General features: G+C 49.0%; 2 protein-coding genes across 2 annotated transcripts; both read left to right on the top strand.

Moving 5' to 3' along the window:
- Positions 1-971: 971 nt before the first annotated feature.
- Osi19 (DUF1676 domain-containing protein Osi19) lies at positions 972-2003 on the top strand. The gene is made up of 2 exons (XM_076821588.1): positions 972-1172; positions 1391-2003. Exons 1-2 carry the CDS (start codon positions 972-974, stop codon positions 1937-1939), a joined length of 750 nt encoding a protein of 249 aa, XP_076677703.1. The 3' UTR covers positions 1940-2003.
- A 2509-nt stretch (positions 2004-4512) lies between these two features.
- On the top strand, positions 4513-6147 carry Osi20 (DUF1676 domain-containing protein Osi20). The gene is made up of 2 exons (XM_076821431.1): positions 4513-5210; positions 5361-6147. The coding sequence occupies exons 1-2, from the start codon at positions 4655-4657 to the stop codon at positions 5615-5617; spliced, it is 813 nt and encodes a 270-aa protein (XP_076677546.1). The 5' UTR covers positions 4513-4654; the 3' UTR covers positions 5618-6147.
- Positions 6148-24682: the final 18535 nt, after the last annotated feature.

Here is a 24682-nt window from a genome sequence, read left to right as displayed (position 1 = left end):
TTGGTGCCAAGGATGAAGGGTCTTCTACTCTTACTCGGGCGCGCGCGACTTCCGCTTAGGCGTCGCGGGCGATGCTGTAAGATAGCTGGACGAATATTCGAAAGTTTCGCCCACTTTATTGCGTGATCGGATTGTTTTATTCACCACCTGATCGAGGTCAATGGAACGGAAGGTATTTTAACCACCTCGGAATTGATCTATGAAACTTGAACCCTCGATTTGAAAAAAAAAAACTGTACAATAGATCTCGTGGGTCACGTAGAATTAGTCTTCAGGGAAACAGTGAGGCTCTATGTGTATTCCAAGACCTATGTCTCCACAAAATAGGGGTCTCGAAGAAAGTTTCATTGCGCACGGAATGCAATAGCACTTTCTATAAGACTAGTAGACACTAGAAGCGTAGTAATTTCCATTATAACATCCCCAAATCTCCAGTACCTCCAGTATACCTCCACTTACATTCTCCGCAATCCAGCGCACAGTTAATCCTCGAATATTCTCCAAAGCTGATTACGAAGTCACCAAGTATCGCCGATACCAAATAGCAGAGTCCATCCCGCGGAATGTATACGACCAATTACAGCCCCAAGTGGGTCTTCCGCTAATAGAAAGCGAACTCATTAATATCGATAGATGATCGTGTCTCGCGAGCGAACCGCATGGCACCCGGTGTCGCAGAAAGCCTTTCCTCGGACTTCGCTGATCCTGGCCGTTCCCGTAGTCCCGTCACGATCGTGCCGAGGCCTCGATAATCGAACACCATACCGAACGAAAAGAAAATTCGTGGCCGGATGGAAGTGGGGGCGGTGTTCGGGTGCTCCGCTACACTCGGTGCGCGCTAAGCCTCGACGATGGGGGCTTCGTATAAAAAGCCTGGTACCCAACCCATCGGCATCAGTCGTTCCCAGACGATCGTCCCTCGAGCAGCCTTCTTCAGGGGTATCGCGAGTCGACGTTACACCGTAACAATCATGAAGTTCTTCGTCCTCTGCGCTCTGGTAGCCATGGCGGCGGCCCAGCCGGCGAAAAACGACCTGTGGAAGGGCAGCAGCATGGACCAGATGGTGGACCAGACCAAGATAGAGTGCGCGCAGAAGAACGACGAGGTCTCCTGCATGAAATTCAAGGTCCTGAACCTCCTCGACCAGATCTTCCGCAAGGACAGCTTCAAGGCAAGTGCTTCCTCCATTCGACAGGATGGGACTGTGCGATGGGGTGGCGCAACCCCGAAAGTACAATCGTTCCACTGTACTTTCGCTATTTAAACAGGGAATAGAGTAGCCTCTGACGTTTGAAAGTATTGGAAAGCGAAATGGTATCGCGTAGATAGCTGGCCCAGGCGGGAATGCCGCGTTTATTTCAGGTTCATATCACTTTCCCTTATTTGCAGGTTTCGGAGACGGTGGAAGTGACTCGCAACTCGTACCCCGTCGAAGAGGTGTCTGCGCGCGGTGAGGGATCCTTCCTGGACAACGTTCAGACGTACCTGAATTCCCACGACGTCACCTTCAAGCTGCCCTTGGAGTCTTCCGTGAAGGTGAGCACCAGGAACATCGACGACGATCAGCTCACCTTCGACGTCAAGTTCGGCCAGGGTCGCGCCGTCGAGGAGGCTCGTAAATCCAAGCTGAAGAAGGTCGTCATCCCCATCCTGGTGTTCGTCCTGCTCAAGGCTATGACGCTCATCCCGTTGGCCATCGGTGTCCTAGGTCTGAAGGCCTGGAACGCCCTTCAGCTGTCCTTCTTCAGCTTCATCGTTTCCGTCGGGATGGCCATCTTCCAGCTGTGCAAGAAGATAGCCGCCGATGGCCACGGCGCGCCGCTCTCTGCTCATGGTCCGTGGGAGTACCAGGCCCAGTACAGGTCCTTGCAGGACGACGAACAGCCGTCGTCGCAGTACGCGCAGAACCTCGCGTATTCAGCGCACGCACAGGCGTAAACTGTCCCCAATCCCCATGCGTTCTTCCTTTTTTCAATTCTCTACTGTCACCACTTTTGTAAGATACCTGTCTTCCTTCTGTCCACCGGACTCTTTATTTAATAAATTATTCTTTGCAATTTATACCATGTGTTTGTTTCCTTTAATGCTGGCCCGATGATTTTTTAGGAGAAAGAGGGTTGCTTGGTAATATAAATCGAATTTAATCCGGAATTGTGGTACGACGAAGATGGGAGAATATATTGATAGGAGGGGTTGATATATTTTTCCTTATTAAATTGAGGTTGGGAAGGTATCCAGAGGGACCTAGCAAAGTAGATTTTAATTTAAGTTCAGGTCTAAGTCGATGAGTTGGAATAGAGAAGAGAATAATTATATGATTCTAACTCTGAGGGAGAAAATCCAGTAATATTTGAAAAAGTGTGAAAATGTATACTTCTTTTTGCTAATAGAAATAACCGAACGACAGAGAAGACTACAGAATGTATGAATGTATTTCTGAAAGATTTAAGGAAGTAAATGACACTTATGTGATCAGCAGCACCTTTCAAATTACTATCTGTAATAAAGCAGAGCTCTACTATAGTCGTTTTCCAAAAATTACTATAAATGATGGCGTTTATCTTGACCCAACTGTTTTATAGACATAAGCGGTTCATTAAACTCTGTAATAACCTCACTACTTCACATAATAAACAATTATAGCTAACGTCACACATCGTCGTTCTTAATTAGCGCAATTTGTATTCTGACCTCATCATCGATAAATTATAACAAGATTCAAGACTCGAAACTAGCCACAGGGCTCTAGTAGAAGACCGACGCGTAGTCCGGTTCTGCAAGGAGATTATGCCTGATAATAATCAGACTCTGCTACTTTGCGCAGCCACGGAAGTGCCGTTTTCTTGTATGCGTGTCTCTTGCAAAATCAAGATCCAGTTTCGTCTTCGTTGTGACCTTCCTGTAGTCCAACGCTTCCTCTAAATACTTTCCTTTTTTGGACTTTCTATGACACGTCTGCGTTGCTTAGCGAGCGCGGTTCTCTTCGAAGTACGTTACACTTGTTTGACATTCATACAAAGATGGAGCGATGAAAGCGAGGGAACTTGAAAGTGTGATTTGAGCACATGCTGTCATTCTTATGGAATTCTTAAATTAAAAAATAAAAGAATAACAGCCATTCTCGCGGAAACTGTTTTGATAAAGGCACTGTGCGGTGAGCACGATTACTCTGAGCCGGATCATTTAAAATGGAAAATTCAAAAAGATTCTGTTAATATATGGTTGAATTCAGTAGATGAACGAAGGGTTTTTCAAAAAGTTGATTTCTTACAAACTGGCGGCCGTTTAACGCAAAACCACGATTTTTCGATGTCCGAATTGTTTGTTTTTCGTTAATTAAAAATAGAGATTTTTTAAATTAAAAAATCCTTCGTTCATCTACTAGTCTTTGGTATATAAAAGAAGTCTGCAAAAGCAATATAAGATATAGAAATATCTTGCTCACCGATATCAAAACCGCTTCCGCGAGAATGGCTGTTATTCGTTCATTTTTTAATATTTTTCTATAACAAAATTACCGAGAGTTGCTGCATATATGTACTTTTAAAATAAGCGATATATATACAGTAGATATTCCACAAAAAATTCCCTAAAATCGCGTTCTTTTTCGCCAGCTGAGTAGACACCACCCCTTAATACAATATCCTTCATGTCTCACTGTACTTTCACTACAAGTACATTCATCGTTTCGAGCAGAAACCACGAACGATATACCAACGAAATAAAGTACGAGTTACCAAATAACAAACGAAGTGTTCAGGAAATTGATATCTTCAATTCTAATCTATTAGAAGTATAACACAAAAAGACAATAACCACGGAAACTTCCTTAACCCTACCCAAAAAAAACTCTACTCCTCATGATTCCAAACATCTCAAGTACCACTTTCTCCAAATCCTCACTTCCACGATACTGAAACCTTCAAACCATGTCGGTACCAAAGCCTCAACGAACAATCATTCATCAGACCAAGATCTCCAGTTTTTCATTCGCGATCGCGTCCGCCCCCGAAGAATCAAGAAGCCCTCCAAATACGTGTTACCGTTCGATCCAGCCGTCACCGTACAACAAGAACGGTTATCCCGTTCTCCAAACTCTTCTACTTACGTAGATGGTATACGCCTTGACAGCGGGCGCTAGAACGAACGCCAAGTAAGAGCAGAGGGACGCGTGGTACGCGGGGCAAGTTCCGTTTCCCGTGCCGCCCGCCGGCCGTCGCATGCCATCGTGTACGGCGCACGCGGACGATCGTCCGAGGCGTACGTACACGCTTCAACACGCGTCGGGGCGCGTGCACGCACGTACCGCCGCCGCTCGGGGCGGGGTGGACGCGTCGCGTCGGAGGGGCGGCGGGGAGGACAGGCGGCGGGTCTATGTGCCAGTGAAATTTGAATAATTTTCCTTCGATCGTCGATTCCCGGCATGCGCGACCGAATAACATAGATTCGCGGGGGGCAAATTAAATAAAAGGGGCGGGCCACTCCTCCGTCAGTCGCAGTTCGATCGGCGATCGCTCGCTCGCACACGCACGGGTGGACGGGTTCGATCGTTTCTCCGCTTACCTTCCGCGAGATAAACGTCGCCGAGGAACGACAGTGAGCAGGATTAGGAGGACAGGTTACGGGACGAACACGGTTCAAGGATACGAAAGGATGCGGACGTGGGCGCCGATCGCAGCGATCATCCTGCTGGCCAGCAGGTCCCTGGCCAGCGAGGACTTCCTCTCCAAGTCCCTGAACGAGTGCATCGCGGCGGACTCGTGGGCGTCTTGCCTGAAGCACGAGGTCCTTGGATACCTGGACGAGAAGCTCGGCACCAACACGGAGGCTAGGTCCCTGGACACCGTGGACGAGGCTATCGTCGCGAGGACCTTCAAGTACCTCAAGAGTTTCGACTATGGAATCGACGTGCCCTTCGTGGACGCGAGCTTGAAGTACAGACCCAGCAGGAGTCTGGCTGATCTGGACGTGGAATTCAAGGGGAACGACGTCGCCACTAGCCAGGCACGAGGTATTCTGAAGAAGAAGCTGCTGCTGCCGTTCCTCCTGCTGCTCAAGCTGAAGATGAAAGCCCTGATGCCCATCCTCGTCGCTATCGTTGGACTCAAGGCGATGAAGGCTCTGGTGCTCTCCAAGCTCGCTATCCTCCTCGTCGTTGGCTTCATCGCTGTGCAGTTCTTTAAGAAGGGTGGAATGATGATGCCGATGGGTACGTATCTATATCTTTAGTAAACTAACAAACCTTCTGCTAATTAGCTCCCGATAGAGGAACGTCGAAAATGATCTCCCAGTGCCTGTCGTTTATCTGTCCGTCGAAACAAAAAAGAAGAAGTGAAAACAGTGAAACTTACTGTCGCAGGAATGTCGATGGAACCTGCTTCACCGGCATACGGAGCTCCACCTTTGCCCTCGACCACGTCGAGCTACGATCCGGCCAACACGTGGGACGGAAACGGACCGTACTCCCGCGTCTGGACGCCGACCAACGGTGTGGAAGCTCAGAACCTCGCTTACTCTTACTACTCGCCAGGCAGCAACTCCAACTCGTACAGCCCGTCCTCGTCCTCCGCGTCTTCCTCGTCGTCAGTCAACTCGGCCAGCTCCACCAACTACTAATTGTAAGCCTCGCGAAAGGGCAGCCAGCTCCGGCTGGCGCCCCTTCATCCCCCGATTAACTCATGCTCTTCACCACGGATCGATCGTTCGGCTATGTTCGATCGACAGACGAAGCCCTACGTCGACACGACCAAAGAAACGCACGCCAAATAGCACCGGATATTATAGATGACCGTCGATGATCGATGCCACCGCCCAGATGATCGACGCCAAGACTGCAGGACGTTCGCTCGCTCCACGCGGGGAAGGTTCCGTCGCTCTGTCCAGGGATCGAAGAAGAAGATGGCCCGCTGCAGTCGGGGACCGAGTTTCGGACGAGGGGGATGCTTTCTTGCTTGGAAGCTCGACGGGCGAACGGAGCTTTCTCACTTACTCACTCAGCGACACGTGTGCACGTCAAAGGGTACATTAATCATTAGCCAATTGACACTTGGCTCGATTGACGACGAGTCGAAGAGCTGACTCGATATTGTTACCGATAGCCAGGATATCGTTTCTTCGGCGATCCTCGGCTTATTTATTGCTCGCGCGACACGATTATTTATTGTCTCCCTCGCATTTGTTAATAAAAGCATGTGTGTAAAGGAAAGCGTTGCTTTTTGCGTACCATCATGTCCCGTTTCGAACTCACTAATGTGACGGATTGTTTCTCTGGCAAGTTCAAATTTGTTAAGATTTTAAAGAATTCTATTTCACAAGGGTTTAAACATTGAGATCTTACAAGGGAAGATCCTGAACCCCAAGATTCAAAAGGGGATTTCCTCCTGATTTCAACGCAATTTTTGTTTGCTGCCCAAATTCACTCTAGGGGTGAAATTAACCCCTGAAAAATCGGCTATTTTCTGATTCTGTGTTATAACTCGCGAACTGTAAGAAATAGGAAAAATATTTCAAAATAAAAGTCACTTCTTTTAATTAGAGCCATCATTTGGTACAAAAAATAATTTTACAGTTCACGAGTTATAACACAAAAACGGAAAATAACCAGATTTTCAGGGGTCAGTTACACACCCTTAAACTGAATTTGGGCGGCAAACAAAAATTGCTTTGCAATCAGGAGGAAACTCCCTACGTATTCACAAAGTTTCAGAATTTTTGAGATTCCGCATTCGAGGTGATTCCTTGTCAGAAAAATAATACAAACACTGCTCCGAGAGTGGAGCAGAGAATTTAAATTTAAAATTTTAATTAAAAGCACTTTACTCGCTCTACCGACTTCGGTAACCGAGTTGAACGCAGTTCCCCAAGCGATCGCTCTTCAACGTAGAGTGCGCATCAAAAGCATGGATTCTTCACGAAGTCGGTATTTCAGTTCGCACGACACCGAGTCCCATAAGACGTCAGGTCTATCCTATGCCTCGTCCGAGGTGCTATCTTCAAGTAACCTTCACCAGCCTTGGGACGCCTACAAAAGATGGCGCCTCCATTGCCCTTGAGAAATCTCGAGAATTACCTACAGCTAGACCACTGCCATATAAAATCAAAAACAATTAATACCTTAAGCTCCAAATTATTAAAACAATTATCGAGCAGTCCCTATTATCCATAACTATTACAATAACTTTGAAAACTGAAATATGCTATTTTGACATAATCATTGGTACACTTGAGGCATTCAGAGCAAAAACAGACTAACCCACATTGAAAAAAAATTAATTTCTCCTATTTTATATGACTACAGTAGTACAGCCTATTGGAATACATTATTGCTACTAACTCAGTTTCGCAAAAATCTAGGTAACTCCGTTTCTGCTGTCAATGCCTCAATTATTATAACTTGAAAACAAACTATAATAGAATAGAAATATGAGTCGTAGAAGCATTGCCCACATAAATCAATTAAAATTTCACCAAAATCCCTCAATATTCCTTTCACGGGGTTCCATGGATTACCAAGGTCCCCCTATAAACGCACCCACCGCGAAGGATCTGGAAATGGCTGTGTAGGTCTCCATTATAAGAAAGGGTCGACGGTAATCTCTCATTTAGTGGCTTTACGCGACCCTTCCGCCGCCGGGACAACCCTTTCGTCGTGTGTCTTTAACGACGCGCAGCACGAACGCCCCTTTCACCCGGAGGAACAACAACCCTTTCTCCTTTCTTCCGCTGAACGGATCGAAAAAACCGCACTGACCAGAAAACGCCGTAAAAGTTTATGGCGCGCCATGGACTCCCAGGTAATTCCTCGGTGTCGAAACGCACCGAAAGGGTTTTGGCCTCGGAGAGCTGCGAGTGGCGTAAGCCTGCGTATCCTTGCAAGAAAATCGGCATAATCCGCTTTAGGCCTTAGTCCTTCTCACCACTTGACCACAGGATTTCCTTCCCTTCTGTCGTAAACGCCGCCGCGAGAGGAGAGAAACGGAAGGACCGTCCGTCGCGCGGTGTTCTCGCTGCATCGCCGAACGAAGGATTAATGGGACGGGTTCAACAGTTTCTGGTCGGCACCGAGTGAATCCTATCCTTCACGAGCTATAAAAATTTCGAAAACTTGCTGTCTCCGCTGGGAGCAAAGAAATAATACAGCAGAACACTTGACCGTGCAGTACCCGTGGCTTTTCCGCTTCAAAATCATTAACCATCTGCATTCTTCGGTAATTTCTAACCCTCCTATTGTTCGCTAAAGACGTTAGACCCTTCAGAGTGCAGATCAAAGGGAAATGCGAATTAATATGTGGAGTGATATCGGTGGCGAAAAAAGGAGGTCAGGAATTTTGTTGAATACTTTCGTAGTAGACACAGCGTTGTTATCATAGATCCAGTGCGTTAAGAACTGCTACAGACCCGGCAGGATGTGTCCAGGAAGTTGTTCCCGCTGTTCCAGCAATGAAATTTCCGCGTCTTTTCATTTCCAAGTTATTTATAAGCGTCTACAGCCTGGCTTTCTCGCGCGTTTTAATGAATTCCGAAAGAAAGACCGGTTCGAACCGGTGGAGGGGGGAGGCACGGGGCGCAACCCTTTTTCCAGAAACCGCCTCCTGTTCGGCCCGGCCTCGTTTGTACCCCGAATCATCGTCATCATCGTAGGAAGCGGCCCGGTGTTTTTTTTCCTCTCCTTTTCGGCCCGAGCGCATTCTCACGGTCCACCGAGGCGAGCGCGGTCTACCTCGTTTCCCATTTAACGGATTTACGATCTACATTGTGCAAACTTCGCTAACAAAGCGTTGCTAAATAGTCCCGCCAGCCGGGGGCTGCCTCTCGCAACAGATTTCCCATATAATGATCGCCTCGAAACAAGGCCTCGAGTTTCGAGCAGCTCACCCAGCCACGATCACCGATTCCCGCGAGCTGACGCGCGCGTGCGAAGCGTAAATGGGACTGTATTTCGGTCTAGGAGCGTTCCCGGCCGGGGTCAGACGATTATTCGTAAAGCGCATCGCGGTATGAAAATTGGTCTCGGCTTCTCTTTGTCTCCGGCAGCCAGGATCAGCGGAATAAGGCCCCAAGCACGATCCTGCGCGCAGATCGATCGGTCCGATCGCACAGGATGCGTAACTTCCTGCATTCGTATTCCCCTCGCCGCCTCCTGTTCGCGCACGGACACTCGAGGGACCGAAAAACGCCGCAGCGTTTGCCATCGGCAAGCTGCGCCGTTCGCTCCCGTTTTTTTTTCTCCCCTTCCCTCGGACCTATTAAAAAAGCTCCTAGAAAACTGGAGATCCTATTGTGGGAAGGACGCAACGCGCGGCTGGCTGAGGTTTTAGGGGGAAGGGACGGGGTGTAACGCCTGTTGCGCAACCGGAAGGGAATCTGTAACACAACCATCCTTCATCCTCTCGTCCCGTTGCGTGGCAAAAGGTGCTCCAGCGTCCACGAGAAAATGGTGTCGTAACGGGGGAGGCTCGTGTAATGCTCCGGGATGACAAATTGGAAGAAACCTGGCAACTCCAACACGACAAAAAAAAATTAGGTAAACCCAGTACCAATCTCCTAATTTCGGGATCTGTATTTCGCAAAAAATTACCAGCCCGTGGACCAACTATTACATCATACACTTATTAAAACTACCAAGCCATAGTTCCATTTCAGGCTTAAGAAGCAAAAAGTACAGAAAATTAAAAATAATATTAATTATAGAACTCACTATTTAATAACCCATTAAAAAGGATTTCCTTCCAAACAAAGGAAACTTTCCTTCTTCCTCTTCCTCGGTTAAGCTGTCGTAGACTATCACTTTCTCGGTGAAAAATAGACTGTCTCTGGCAGACTTAAGTACCATTCCGCTCCCAATGACCAGCTGCGGGGCAGGGTTTTTTTTTCTAATCGTGGAGGAAACGGAAGCGTCCAGGTGCGGATGCGAGTGTCGCGTCAGGTTGGCCGAGGAAAGTTGCCGAATCGGCGCGCTCGCACTTTCTTTCTCCCCTACCTCTTTCGCCGTGCCCCCTCGCCGGCGATTGCGTAACGAGAAATCGATCTTCGTTGCATCGATACGTGCGGCTTGCGGTGGATTGCGTAATTTCGTTTCGACGAGCCGTCTTTCCTACGCGCTGCCCTCGTGGGTCTCCAATTCAGCAGCAATAAGGACGCGCCGTCCCTCGGAGCGCTCGGCGTCCCTGTACACGCCGGCGACATTTAAATCGCGTCGCGACACGTGACATTTGACGCTTCCATCTGCGAGGCGAATTTCCCCTCGCTCGAGCTCGACCAGCGGCAACGAACTGTATCCACTGTAGGCACTTGCAAAATCCTCTTGAGCAACGTTTTTTTCCGTCCCCGCTGGTTGCTTCTTCCCTTCGGCCGCGTTGACATTTGCCCGGGGACTTGCAGCGGCGCCGCGATAAATGCGAACTGGCCGAGGGACGCGCGGATCGGTTCGCAGGATTATTTAAATCGGGGCCAGTGGAATTTCTGAAAAGCATCGTCTTTGCAGATATCTTCGCTTCTAGGTAATTAAAATCCAGGAAGCATAGACGCGGAAAGTCTCCAGGCCCCGAATTTGATAATGATAGGAAATTATGTCTTCGGACTTGGCCAAGGACTCGCCGAACAGGTGCAAGGGAGCAGTTCAACGGTCAATTCTTCCGCCGCGAGATCCGATAGGCGAGATAGCGACCCCTCGAAAGGCAGCCGGTGGAAGAAAGTGGCGAGAGAACAAGGGAAGAACAAAAAAAGATCCGCGCGCAGAGAAAGGAGCGGCGCGGGGAGGGAAGGCGGAAAGAAAAGTACAACGAGAGAAGAAAAGCGCCCTTCGGAGAGACACAGGTAAAAGTGAAATGATGCAAGATACCCGCGGTTTGACAGCCGCTAACGACTCTATTCTCTCCAGCTTCGTCGAAGGGTTGCTCGTAAACCAATCAGCCCCCGGGTGAAAATTCGAGTGCCCGCCGCAGCGTTTCACAGAGGAATCAGCGAGAGGACGGAAATCGGCCGCGTTCGCTTCCTCGAAGAGTCCTCGTGGGCCATCGCCGTTTCATTATCTCCCCGAAGATCGAACGGACGCGATCTCTGACGGGAATGAAATGAGACGTTACATTGTTCTACGGCGACCTTTCCGCTGCCGAAGATTGGCATCGAAGCCTCCCGTCGTTGCGGGAGGACACGAATTTATTTGGTCGCTCACGTAAGTAACGACCTCGCTCAGGATCCAGCGATCCTGCGGCGGAAGAAAGCACGAGAAGAATAGAGCGATCGCGGAATAATAGCTGGAAAGGTGGTGCCCCTGCTCGCAATCGAGAGCTCGCTCGTCCGCTGGAGTCGAATGGAGATAATCCTTCGGAGGCATCATAGTTTCCAGGGCTTGAGGTAAGCCGCGCGAGGAGGATGCTGTAAGATCGTCCTTGGGAACAAAGTGGCTTCGACATCTTTCTCTTTGCCTCCGCGTCTTTCGGCAGCGTCTTCTTTTAATCGTCCTCGTGCCTTCTTCCTTCCTCTTCCTCTCCCCGTCCCGCTCTCGCCGGCGATCCACGAGATCGCATTCCACGCGGCGATTTTTCGTCGTCGCGCTCGAGAGATCGCGGTTGCGTAATCGATCGCGCCGCGCGGACACCCCGATAAAATATCGGGCTTCGTTAATGGACCGAGATTGATACGCGCTGGCTCGATACCGCGTAATTATTGAAATTTATGATTTTAATCGACGTACCCGGCCGCGCGGCGTCGATCGGTTTCCGTTTTAACTAATGAAGCTGCGGGGTAGCTGGAGCGGGATGAAATTTATTGGAATTGCGCACGGTGTTGGGCAAAGTGCCGGCGTTTGCTTCATTGTGGTTACGTACTGCTGGGCTGGCGACGGTCCCATTTGCGCTGGGAGGTTCGGTAAAATGTAGCTGGCAGTGGCAAATATTTAGCCGAGCCGTTGCGACACGTCTTTATTAGAGATAACGCGGGCACCTTGCTTTCACTTTTGTTCGAGGGTTAATTGGTGCGAATGCGTTTGCAGGAATTGTGCGTCATTCGGAACGATTTCAGTTCAGTTCGAACGTGGCGGATATTGGTGTTGTAATTTTGTTTGAGGTGTCGAGGAATTTCTCTAGAGTATCTATCGAAGTGGTTACAGTTGCAGTTACAACTTCATTCACCTCCAGTTTACTCTACGGGCCTAACGAGCCTGCATCGACGACCAGTAATCGAAAACGTCTAGACGAAACGGCACGGACGATTAGGAATCGCTGTGTTCATTGAACGACTTGATCAATGGACTTCGTGTTCGTCAAGTGGGATCCGTACGGTGGATTCTGGCCACCGGGGTATCGCTTCTTCTGCTCCCGATTTATAAGGACCACCGAGGGGAGCTCATTGACACGGTCGATCGAGTGGAAGTCGTCTTTGACGGGGCTTCCTGTCGCTCACTTCACGATCAGTTGTCGATAGACCGCAAGTTAATCCACTATTTGTGCGTTTATGAAAGTACAATTAAGGAGGGTTAACGAGGGGGCCTTTCCGGAGTTTACTGTACTTTAAGGGGTTATATCTAGTCAGGTGGCCGAAAAGAGATGAATATTTGTGAATTTTTTTTGAAGAAGCGGAAGCGTATATTTTTACGAAACTTTTTGCACTAAAAAGAGCAACGTTTAAAGAACATTTGGTAATTTTTTGGTGGAAAAATATTTAGGATTATTATTAAGTAGCAACCGACATCCAAGAAGCTATTTAAAAATTTGATTAATAAGGTGATTCTTGGGAATTTTTTTCTAAGAAACTGTTGAACGGATTTTTTCCAAACTTTCAGGGTATTTTAGTTCACATTCAAACAATAAAAATTAATTTTTTCGTTACAAAGTGTTCGGCAGAAATGGAGATATATATGAACAAGTTCGTAGGGACTCGCGCGCCGGAGTTGCAAAATTGCGATTATGTTGGAGGCCCCAATTCTTCCCTGAAACAAAAAAACCAAGGATTTTCTTATTTCTAGTACAATTACATTGTCGATATACTTAACAAACGGAAGAAAAATTAAAAGTTGGCAAATTGGTGGGACTTCAAAGAAAAAGTTACGATTCCACCCCAAGATATTTCGTACTATTTATGGAAAAAGAGTTGTACAATTCAATTTATTTATCAAAGTTTTATATCCATCGACAATCTAATTATACGAGAAATAAGAAAATCCTTGGTTTTTTTGTTTCAGGGAAGAATTGGGGCCTCCAACATAATCGCAAACTTGCAACTCCGGTGCGCGTGTCCCTACGAACGTGTTCATATATATCTCCATTTCTGCCGAACACTTTGTAACGAAAAAATTAATTTTTATTGTTTGAATGTGAACTAAAATACCCTGAAAGTTTGGAAAAAATCCGATCAACAGTTTCTTAGACAAAAAATTCCCAAGAATCGCCTTATTCCTAGCGTCCAAAATAGGGCTCCTCCCTTAAATAAATTTCTGAGTCACTGTGTCGTCGAAAGGGAAGATTCTCTGTTCCCTTTACACCTTACAAGCTACCCACGAAAACTGATTACTACCGCAAGCTTCCTCTTCCTCCCAACCCGCTCAGGTATAAATTACTGTCCGAGTTTGAAAAGTAGGGCCAATAATGCATGCTCGGAGCAACAAAATTGCTCGTTCCCCCGGGGTAATCTACTTCCCGCATCAGCTGACGAAACTTTTAACGCACGGCCCAGAGACTACACCGTGCGAGCCATCCCCCGTCGTTTCGACGACTAAGTGGCCAACGATTAGCGCGGGGAACAGGGCAGCGTGTATGTAATTAAGGCGCCGGTGCTAAAGTCCGTTCCACGCGATGCGCTTCTATCCCCCGTGGACGAGCGCGGCCGAGCATCGATGCGTCACGAAATGTCCGGGCGCTTCGAATACCCCTCGAATTCCTATCCTTATCCGCGTGTCTTCAAGGGTCAGCGAGCCCGTTGCAGCCGTGGGGTTTCACGATTATCCACGGTGGCCGCCGCGAGACACCGCTAAGACTATGGGAGGGGCACGAGCAGGAAACGAAAGGGAGCTGGCCGGGGTGGGAAAAGGCATCAGTGGGGCGCGATAACTCGCGGCAAAGGAGCTGCGTCTTGGAAACTTCAATCTTATCGGGGCGAAGGGGAAGAAAGAAGCCCGCGAGCGGGCGTCAGAGTCCGCGACGCCTCGAAACGGAAGATTCCTTCGTGGTGCCGTCACGGGTTTCATGCATTCCTGCGCGGACGCCGCGGGAGGCTTCCTTAAAAACCGAAAGTGATACGGAGGAGGACGCTCGACTTGGGAAAAGACGGACGGGCCGCCGGCCTGTGTACGTGTGTCGAGGTTGCGTGACACCGCTCCATCTTGTACCGGGGGCCCGGAAAAAGAAAGAACCCCGAGAGATACACGGGAGGATAAGGCCCCCGGCGTTTTCGTGGACGTCCCCGTGACGAGTGAACGCGTTAAGTGCACCTGTGTGACGAATACTTGGCCACCGATTCGGCCGATAGTACGGTGGAGCGAGAGGAGCAGGTGTAAATGGGCAGAGGTGTGCGCCATCGAGCATTACAGGCAGTCGAATCAACCATGCTCCTCTTGGGAATGGTGTCTCACGTAAATTATTCCCCTGGGGAAGAATACTGCTCGGAGTCGACACGTCTGTGGTTCGACTATACTTAAGGGAAGGTTCCGGTCTAAAAATCGATTTTTTATTTCATTCTTCGAATGTTCAACCTTTTAAGAATACGGGTTTGAAAGGGTTTTTTGAAATTCGTAAAATTCCCGAAGTTATAGGCATTTGAGTTATTTCCATAGTTTAAGAGATCCTTAATTCAATGCAAAAAGTCCCATTAAATTATACGTAGTACTGTTCCTTTAATTAATTCCTAAAGATCTCTGGATCGGAACAACCCGTTAAGAATTTTGTGCTTGCACTGTCCTTTGTTAATAAAGGCTTCTTATTACGCCAAAGTGTTTCGTTATTGGCCAACGTCGCTCTAATTCCACTCTAACTCGCGAGCTTTCTTCCATTAACCTCACCTAACCGTTTCATCAAGCTCTATCGACCATTAACATTCTCTTCCATTATCTTTTAATTATCCGCGAGCAAAAACAGCTGGCGGCCGTGGCGAGAAACCGCACCGATGGAAATCATTCGAAAATCTACGGATTAATCAAATCCGCGCAAAACAGAGCGAGAATAATGCACCGTCGCTGCTGGCAAAAACGCAGCCGCGCCTTTCGACGCGATGAAAAACCGCGTCCGCGTCCCGTTACTCTCGACCGGCCGTATTCAAACAGAACGATTACCGAGACGATTCCAATTAATTCCCTGGCCGCCTCGATTTAATTAGTCATCGGATCGGCCGCACAATGCACGCCGTTAATCGGTAGAAAATTGCTGTTAGATCCATATTAGAGGAAAGCGATGGTCGCTGGCTCACGGGGGTTGCAGGAAGCCGGGGGTAAAACAGCTGGCGAAATTTCCAGGCACCTGGCCGAGGAATCGTTCTCGCGTAGCTTGCCCGTGATCTGGAAGAACCAACGCTGTGAGAAGAAGAAATGGTGGAGGGTAAAATAGGGGGAGGAAGAAAGAGCCCCCGAAAGTCTGGCAGGGGAAAGACGTTCGCGGTTGAAGGAAGGGGTTAGAGATGGCTAGGTAGTCTCGAGTGAAGGGTACTTTCTACACGGCTGCCGCGTACCTCTGGCATGCGGAAGGGTTGAAGCTAGCCTGGACTCTCTTTTTCATCCAATTTTTTTTATCCTCCACCCGATGCAATAGGGCGGTTGCCAACGGAGTCCCGTTAGGTCAGCTCGTCGACAGGCTGCCCCTTGGGGTGGGTGGTTGTGCAGTTGCGGCGCTCTTCCCCCCTCGTTTTTTTTCTTCTCTCCCTTATGCTTCCTTCGAATCCTTGTCTAACTGTGATCCGTGTAATCCACTCGCAGCTTCCGCGTCTGGGGGAATGGTTTCTTGAGTTTTCTCACAGTGCACCGTTTGGGAAACGGCTCCCTTTCCCGTGGGAGTGGACCGCGTCCTCCCTTTAAAATTCAACCTGAATTAATGCTTTCGATCGTAATGACTGAAAAACCTGAGCGAGAAGGGAACATGAGAACGGAGGAGCGGACGGAGAGGCGGTGAGTGATGATCACCTTCGATTGCCTACGATGGCACGTCTTACAAGGGAAGATCTCGATCCCGGTAATTCAAACAATTCTGAATCCTTGTGAATATGTAGGGAATTTCCTTCCGAGTACAACGCAATTTTTGTTTGCTCCTCAAATGCACTCTAAGGGTGAACTATAAAATAATATATTTACCAAATTATTGTCTTGAAACTTTTTTTATAACACAAAATCGGAGAATAGCCGATTTTTCAGGGGTTAATTTCACCCCCTTCGAGTAAATTTAAGCAGCAAACAAAAATTGCGCTGTAATCAGTAGGAAATCTTCTACATATTCACGCAGTTTCAGAATCTTTTTGAATATCCGGGTTCGGGATCTTCCCTTGTTACAAATTTTTTAATGGAAGACAGAGAGGTACCTACCTACAGGACCAATAATGAAACCTCTGCCGCTGATTGTTGCCTGCAAAACTGCCCCAATTCACGCGACGGTCGAGGATCAGATAATATAATAAAATATTCTGAAGGAACTTTACAACCAACCCCAACGACGCTCCTACTCCACGGCGCAGTAAAACTTTATTACACATAATCGTAATAAAACGATGCTAATAGCGAAAAAATGGTCCTCGAAATGAACACGTCACCGTGTGCCTGCCTTTCGCCACGGCTTATTACCCTGCAAATGGTCAGCGACGACAAAGAACGCCCCCTGACAATAAACAGCCCGAAGACCTACCCCCCGTGGAGCCTCGCTAAAACCATTGTCCCCTGGATATTGTGCTAAAAACCTGCAACAGCCCGCGAGACACGTAGCACCTTTACGACAGTGTCATTAAGTTAATCAGTAGGGGCTGCAAACAGTCCACTTTCACGTTTATCATCCCCCTTCACACGATTCTGGATATTGTACCCTGGATTGTCGACCATTTCCTGCAACAATACACCCTCTGTGTAGTCGATAATTGTATCGCAGGGGCATATCGAAAGGTTCACCCCCCCCGTGCCACCCCTAAAGCAAGGCCACGGCGGACAAAGGCAGTACCTGTCGTAAAATCATTACATTGTGGACAGATTCGATCAAGGTCCGCGTAGGTACTTTCTTCCAGCCCGACTTTTACACCCGAAGACTTCTCGACCTCGACGCGCATACAAATGCCCCGTGAATGGACCAGGATGTACCCCGAGGCTTGTAAATTCGACGGGAAGTTATTGCACCCCTGGTTGCGCCCCACTATTTTTCCAGCAAGAATCGCGTGTATCGGGGTCGCCTTAAATTGCACTCCGCTGCTTCCCTCGCAGCTAAGCCAGGGATGACTTTTTTTATTGAGGTCGAATGGCTGGACGACTTGGATTTTTTTAAGGAGAACTCCAGGGGTCAGTGGTTCTGGAAGCGGAAATATTCTGAGCGAATAGGGGGCCGGGGTTTTAAGCTATATGGCTGGAGATAATTAGAAAATCCTGCGCTTAAATAACTTTATTATTAGCTTCGCTTCCTAATCCTCATCGATTGCAGTGTCTCGCATAAAGGTCTCGCAGAATCTTCCCGACGGCTTCGCTGTCAATCATTCTTTCCGCGCACTGCCGTCGCGTTGCCCAAGAAGCACAGCAGCGAACAGGTTCCCGCCGAGGAATACCTGAGCAACGAAAGTCGATATCCACCGAATGCAATGCGAGGGAGTGGAAAAAAAAAGAGACGCGAGCAGCGTGCCTGCGCGTGCCTCAACGCGTAAAGTTTTGCTGTTCGCTCGGATGAAGAGGGAGCAGAAGGAGCAGGGAGAGAAAGGAAAACGGGCCCGGGAGGAATTCACGGCAGCAAGGTCGCGGGGACCGTACTTTTGGCGCCGTTTGCAAATTTCCTCGGACCTTTTCATCCGCCGCCCTCCGAGCGTGTTTTATGCGTTTACGGTGCACCTTGCTGCGCTCTTCGAGGTCACCGCGTCTCGTCTTTTTTCAAGCAAGACGGGTCCACCTAACGGGATCGCGAAAAATTCGGGCCCTACCTGGCTCCGCTGTGAAAAGTAACGCCTGGCCCCCGGCACGGAGATACGCGAAGGGGGGCCAGGGGCGTTGGAACCAGAACGGAGCTGGATACAGAGGTCGGCATTGATTCGAAGTCCTCGCGGAAGGTTGCGCGGCTATTTTTCTGCCGTTTCGCGGAGTGAACGCGCCTGGGCAAGAAAATTCGCGGAGAAACAGTTCCTGAACCGCGGGCCAGAAAAAAACGCCCGGTTTCTTGCTGGAAATCAAGGCCGAGGCCTCGACTTTGCTCGTTAGAACGCCCGGCCGAGCGGTTTGCCATGTTTCTTATCGCGTATCTGGCGGATAGAGCAGCTAATCGAAGAAAGAATGGTGAGCGCCTAAGTTCTACTGCGCGTCGATATTGCACACGTGAGGCTCGAGGCACTGATAGCTGGCTGAGAAGAAGAATTGTGGGAAACCAGCTGTTCCCTTAGATTACCATCGGCGAGAATAGAAACCTGAGTATGTGAACGTACCGTTTGCACATACGCGAGCGGGGTTTTCGAGAATGTTCCAGTTAATTGTATTTCCCCGCTGGTGAACGTAAACTGGAGCAGCAAACGCTGGCGTTAATAAGCTGCTGCTCCTCGGGCGCGATCATGGAAAAGGTCATGAAACCTTAATTATTCGCGGGAGACCCTTCGAGCCCTGTGAAAGAAGTAAGGTGTAAAAGCAGATCGGATACCATCTATTAATCCCTCATTTTTAGCGAGGGTGATTTTTACAGATAATGCACAATCTTAATTTATAAAGTAGAAAGTGTTTTTTCTCTCGCCTAAATACTTTCGAACGGTAAACTCTGGGGTCACCAAATGTGTTCCAGCTCATTATGCCCAACTAATCCAGATTAATGTTACTATTTTCAGATAAAAATAAATAATTTTGTTTATAAAATCAGAATTTAAATTCCGGGCGAAGCCGAGTAGTAAATCTAGTTGCTTATAAAAGTTAAATACCTATATTGCTCACTGTCAGCATGAATGTACTCAAAGACCTGCTTAACTCTTCGTGGTCACACGGGGTGAATCGCACCTCAAGAGCAATTCTCGAGTTAAAATGTCGCGCCTTTACGTCTTCCAAAGGGGATTTATCGCAAAAAATCCCCTTTTTCCACAACCGTGAAAAATCGCTCATTTTCAACTACAAATTTTATCATTTGAAAATGTACATTTCTAGAAAAAGACTATTACACCATGATTATGTAAGTATTAGGAATGTACAATTATCACAAAAAATACAAATGTGGTAAGACAAAAGATGACGCTGCGGTGCAGTGAACCCAATACGACCAATTTGTGGTTATAAGAAGGTGTGACCACGAAGGGTTAAATGAAAATCTATCAGTGGAAAGTGGACAGAGCCTGGGACCCCCAATTAATCCAACCCTCTCACAGATTTCCTCCATACATTTTCTATTTCTAATCAGGATCGAGTGCCATTCGCGCAACAGGCACCTTACTCCAGCTTATAAAAACCACCCTCGCCGCACGAAAAGGAAGACGCATTTACCCGCATTAACCCCTGTAAATCAGACCCTGCTATTGGTGAGTGACCGAGGGCCCCTCTGAGCTGCGGCATCGAAAAAGGAAAAGAGCAAGACCGCCTGTATGGGACAGAGTGCTCGAGGGGGGATCAGGTTCAGCAGAAATAACCCGATACGTTATGTCAGCACGGGCAAAGGTGCATCTCACGTATCCGGGGTATACACCTTAGTCTGCAGCGTCCACGTCAGGGTCGAGGGAAAGAGAGCCGGGAGTTGGTCGGTCGGTGATGGTGGGGGCAGCAGGACGAAGGGGAAGGAGGCAACCCGAGAAGAGAGAACCCAGTAACCTAGTGCCGAGTCGCCTGGAGGTCTGCAAAAACAAAAGAGAGAAGTGCGTGCCACGTGCCCCGCTCGCCGATCGCCGATCGCCGATCCCTCGCGATTAGTCGCGGCGCGCCCGCTAAAATTACCCCCTTCACGCCTTCGCGCGATTTTATCGGCGACGAGGGTGGCCCACGGCGACCAGCCACCGTGCGCACCCGGGATTCACCGATTCTTTTCGACGATACGCTGCTTCCCCGCCCACTGACTGCCACGAGTCACCTGGCTGAGAGGTTCAGCTCTGGAAGCAGCGATATCCTACACGCATTTCTAAGATTTAATAATATAGATTTGTGTTTCTGTTTCTTCGTTTTTTACACAATCTGTGAGCCTGTATATTTATGAAGAAATTATCGCCGCTCTCAAGAACCTGCACTGCAGCCGTAGATTACAAGTTTCTCCCCGCAGAAACTCGTCCGAGCAGTTTACCCCGCGGAAGAAAGGAGAAAATCGAGTAAAGAGCGACCCATTTAGAAATGACACAATCACAGGAGCGCGCGAGCGGTCAGCGAATTATTCCCACCTCCCGAAGGCCGCGCGCAGGCCCCGCAGGAAGTGGTAGCAATCGCGACGGAGAAGGGGATGGGGAAAAGTGGTTGCCAACGGATCCGACCTGTCCAATCGCACATCGTCTTCTGCTTTTACCATTTATTGTACAAAAAGAAAAACGGAGGAAGGAAGGGAGAGAGAAGAAAAGAAAGATGAATACGAAACGGTTACCCTTCTCTAGGAGGGGAAAAAGTAGAACGAACAATAATTTAACGTAAACTCGCGTTTCGAGGGGCTGGCAGCCTCTCTTACAAATCTCGCGGCCGAGGCGACGTTCGGGCGCGCCGTTAATTAATCGCTCCTCGATTAGAGCAGTGGAAACGACGGTCGCGATCTTCCGAATGCAACCCCGATGCACGAACTTATCGACCTATCGATCAGCTGCGTTCCACAGAAAGGTCACGGGGATCATGACGAAGAGAGGCTCCTCGCTCGCGGTGCAATTACGCTCGCGTGCGTGTTCATACTGGACGTCTCAGCCGAGGAATCGCCGGCTGAGAACGATCTGTCACGCGAGACAGGATTGGAATACGCGTTGAAAAACGACTGCAAAAACGCTCCATCTGTTCCCTCGATCACGCGCGACGAGACGCCTCCTACAGATGCGTTTTCAATTTCAAATCGATCCGAGATCAAATTAAGTGTCTGTAGCGAATATCTCACGGCGGCACGCGCGCCGCCACCGGAAGGGAGTTCCTCGGCCGAGCGATCGGTCTGCCCCTCGCGCCGATCCTCACGCGATTCCTGCGCTCGATCCGTTCCATCGCGCTTCTACCCCGAACAGAATAGTACAAAAATATATACTCGTCTCATTTGTATACAATATACTATCTATATATATATATATAGATCTCTTTCTCTCTCTGCGTGTGTATGCGTGTGTGTAAATATATATATATATATATAACTCTCTGTGTATGTAACAAAGTCTCTCTGTTTCTCTGGCACGCGCGCGCGAGCATTTGTACTGCCTCTCTCCTTTCTCTCGTTACAGCAACACGACGCGATACTCCTCTCTTCATCTACCCTCCCTCCGAACTCCTCTCTCTTCCCCGCCGTTTCGCAGCAAGACAGAGAGGGTGAAACGGCGGTAAAGAGGATCGCGCGCGTCGCTGATCGCGTTTACAATAAAATTAATATAACATGCGGTACAATGATACAAAGGTACAATAACATCGACGAACACCACCCTCATCATCATACATACACATTAATGCCTCGGCTGCCGCTCCATATGCGCCTCTATCATCCACTGCGCAGTGATTCTACTTTTAAATAAGCCTGCCTCGAGCACGCTCGCCGCCGAGCCGCGCCGCGGTTCAACCAGTCCTCTTCGGCACCGTCCGCGCTTTAAACCAGGCTCGCGGAGCTAGGCAGCTGTCCCTAAGCCGCGGGATATTGATATTTCGGATAAAGTAGACCGCGATTCTGTCGCGCAGGTGGAATATCGTCGATGTCACGCGCGCGACGTAGATCCGTCGTCGTGAATCAGACAGTTCGCGTGACGCGCGGCAGCGAACGCGTCGATCAAGCTTCTCGTTAATCTCCAGCGCCAGTCTAGCCGCCACGGTTGGAAATGCTTGTACTATTCACGGTGTTCCTTATAAACGTCTCTGTCCTCCGTGTATGGGCGACGCAGCAGCCGAGGCGTTGGAAGAGTTGGAACGGGCAAACGCGCGATTACGGTAACTCGATGCAAGGGGAACGATCGATGGGATCGCGAGAAGCGCGGGGCGCGCGCGCCTGAGCGGGCGTTTGAAAACGCGGGGTTCGCGCGCGCTACGACACCGATGGAAAGAAGTTATGTGTAACAATGCTCGCGGCCGCACGGTAACTGCTTCCTCGCGGCCAGAGAGAGACAGACAGAGAGGGGAGGATGAGCTGGTAGGAGAGAATTCGCGCTCCTGTTGGTCGTCGTGCATCGAGGAGCGCGCTCTCTCCTTTCTATCTCTCTCTCTCTCTCTCTCTCTCTCTCTCTCTCTCTCTCTCTCTCTCTCTCTCTCTCTTGTATGCACACCGCGTTGCACGATCGCGAGTTCGAGCGGGTCAACGAACACTCTACCCGCGTGCAACCCGAGCCAAAATGGGCAATCACTTCCGAGCAATCCTTTCTATTATACATCCTTTTCAGCGGCACCGGGTCGCTGGTGACCAAACCCATTCCTCCTCGCAGGATCCATCGATCCTTGGCCGCCGATCGAGCCTCCTTCGCGAGCAATCGTCGTTTCGGTTGGGTTCGCTGTTGGGGAGGGAAGTACACAAGACACCGTGGTTCGTTTGGTTTAAATAAATATATTCTACAGCGAAGAAGGATAGAATACTTGTTCTAGAAGGGTTGAAACAGGCTGTCGTCCGCCGTCCGCCAAATACAGAGTGCAGAAGCAACGGTGACAGCTCCTTCGCGCTGACATATGCGTCTGGGTAGGTGGAAAACCTTTCTTCATCGGGTCCTTTTGGTTTTTATAGGTTGCGAAGGGGTGAGAAGTTGAAAAGGAACGTTAAGAATTTTCTGAGAAGATGGCTCATGTGCCGCGGAAATCTCCCTTTCAACTCTCTCCCATTTCTCATACAGAATATGCAGAAAGAAATACTAGATCGCGAGTTCCTCTTTCACGAGAACCACCACTGTTGCTTTCTTTACACCCTGCACGATCGACTCGAGACCAGGTCACCAGCGAGCCGAAACGCGTTTCAGATGGCAAGCATCTCATCAGCCGCAGTTATGATCGCGCTAACATCGTGCCGACGGAGGTAAAAGTACGTGTATTTCTGCGACGACCGTGTCCGCGTCTCGTAACGGCTCTATTGGCAATGGATAGTATACTGGTAGCGGATAATTGCGGTGTAACAGGCGGCGATATAGTGGCGGTATTAACAGTAACATACGGGAAGAACGAAATTTCTGTTGAATTCACCAGACGTGCCTGGTATAGTACAACCTAATCACAGTGACTTACATATTTCTTCGTACAGATTCAGAAGCGTTTAAACCAATTTAATCTACGCTGTCATTAACGCGCGAGGACAATAAAATTACGTTGCTAAAGTGTCTTACGATTTACGACACCTTCAGTTTCCGCACCCAACATCAGACGCCTAATTCCTCCGATCCTAATAGCAGAAATAAAGATACCTAAAGAAAATGGACGAGCGAACGTGGCGGTGCTTCCTAAGTCACTGCAACCCCCCTATCAAAGCTCAGAAGACAAAATGCGCCAGTCGTTCGGTGAATCCAACGTCGAGGTGTATGTACATGCGAGCGTGTATGCGTGTGACTTTTACAGTAACCAAGTAACTATCGGAGAGTAATGACAACGGGTACAGAGGGTGTTCCCAGCGGTAGCAATGATACGGGGATGCGTATGTTCGCGGTGGTCGTATAGGATCCTTCGCCCACAGCTACGCTACTAACGCGTACACACTATGTAGATTCGTAACGGTTCCCCCTTAACGTTATGGGTTTAAATAAAAAAAAAAAAAAAATAGTAACATCTCGAGCCCCTATGCTGGGGGTTGGTGCGACGAACGCGCGTCGAAATGAACAACAACCCTGCGAGACTGTCGCAACGCGAAAGGGTCGACGGCTATTTGATCCTTCGATCCTCCAGTGTTCGCGTTCCTCTCTTCGCTCGTCGCCGAATCTCAGATCCAAGGTTGAGGAACGAAGAGCAGCGGCGATTATAGGTGACTGATGTCCATGGCAGTGCGAAGAGTCTGGTTCTTGGGTTCCTTGCTTCTCGAGAGGCGTGGATCGCGGGCGCGAGCTCGCTCCGATCGCGGAACGATCCGGATTCCTCGAACGGCAGTGAAGTCGTTGCTGGTCTGTCTGGAAGAGAGGAGAAAATCTGTGTTACTTCTTGCATAGTTAATCCTTTTACACGGCCGTCGAGCAGCCTACGGCGAGGTTAATTTTAAAGGGAGAATTAGGAAGGTCTTTAGAAGCGCCAACCTGTTGCGGCGTGTCCACGGGAGCCCGCCGCGATCGTAAAATTAGGAACGCGAGTGGCGTTGGGGTGTGAAGAGGGCGCGGTGGGTGGATTGGAGAGGTAGGAAAGAGAGGAGGGAAAGGGGCACAGCAGTGGAATATCCTGATCCTAGCGAAGGCCGTCTGGTGCATTCTAGGCGGGCAAAAACTGCATAGGAAACCACACCCTGGTTCTGAAGCTCGCGT

The sequence above is a fragment of the Andrena cerasifolii genome, chromosome 10 (assembly GCF_050908995.1).
Source record: "Andrena cerasifolii isolate SP2316 chromosome 10, iyAndCera1_principal, whole genome shotgun sequence".
Lineage (NCBI taxonomy): Eukaryota > Metazoa > Arthropoda > Insecta > Hymenoptera > Andrenidae > Andrena > Andrena cerasifolii.
This window is presented reverse-complemented; position numbering and strand designations above follow the sequence as displayed.

Bases quoted from the DNA above. Each gene is read 5' to 3' on its own strand.
- Osi19 (XM_076821588.1), top strand. From the start codon at position 972: ATGAAGTTCTTCGTCCTCTGCGCTCTGGTAGCCATGGCGGCGGCCCAG. The intron at 1,173-1,390 runs GCAAGTGCTTCC...CCTTATTTGCAG, and splicing joins TCCGCAAGGACAGCTTCAAG to GTTTCGGAGACGGTGGAAGT.
- Osi20 (XM_076821431.1), top strand. From the start codon at position 4,655: ATGCGGACGTGGGCGCCGATCGCAGCGATCATCCTGCTGGCCAGCAGG. The intron at 5,211-5,360 runs GTACGTATCTAT...TTACTGTCGCAG, and splicing joins TGGAATGATGATGCCGATGG to GAATGTCGATGGAACCTGCT.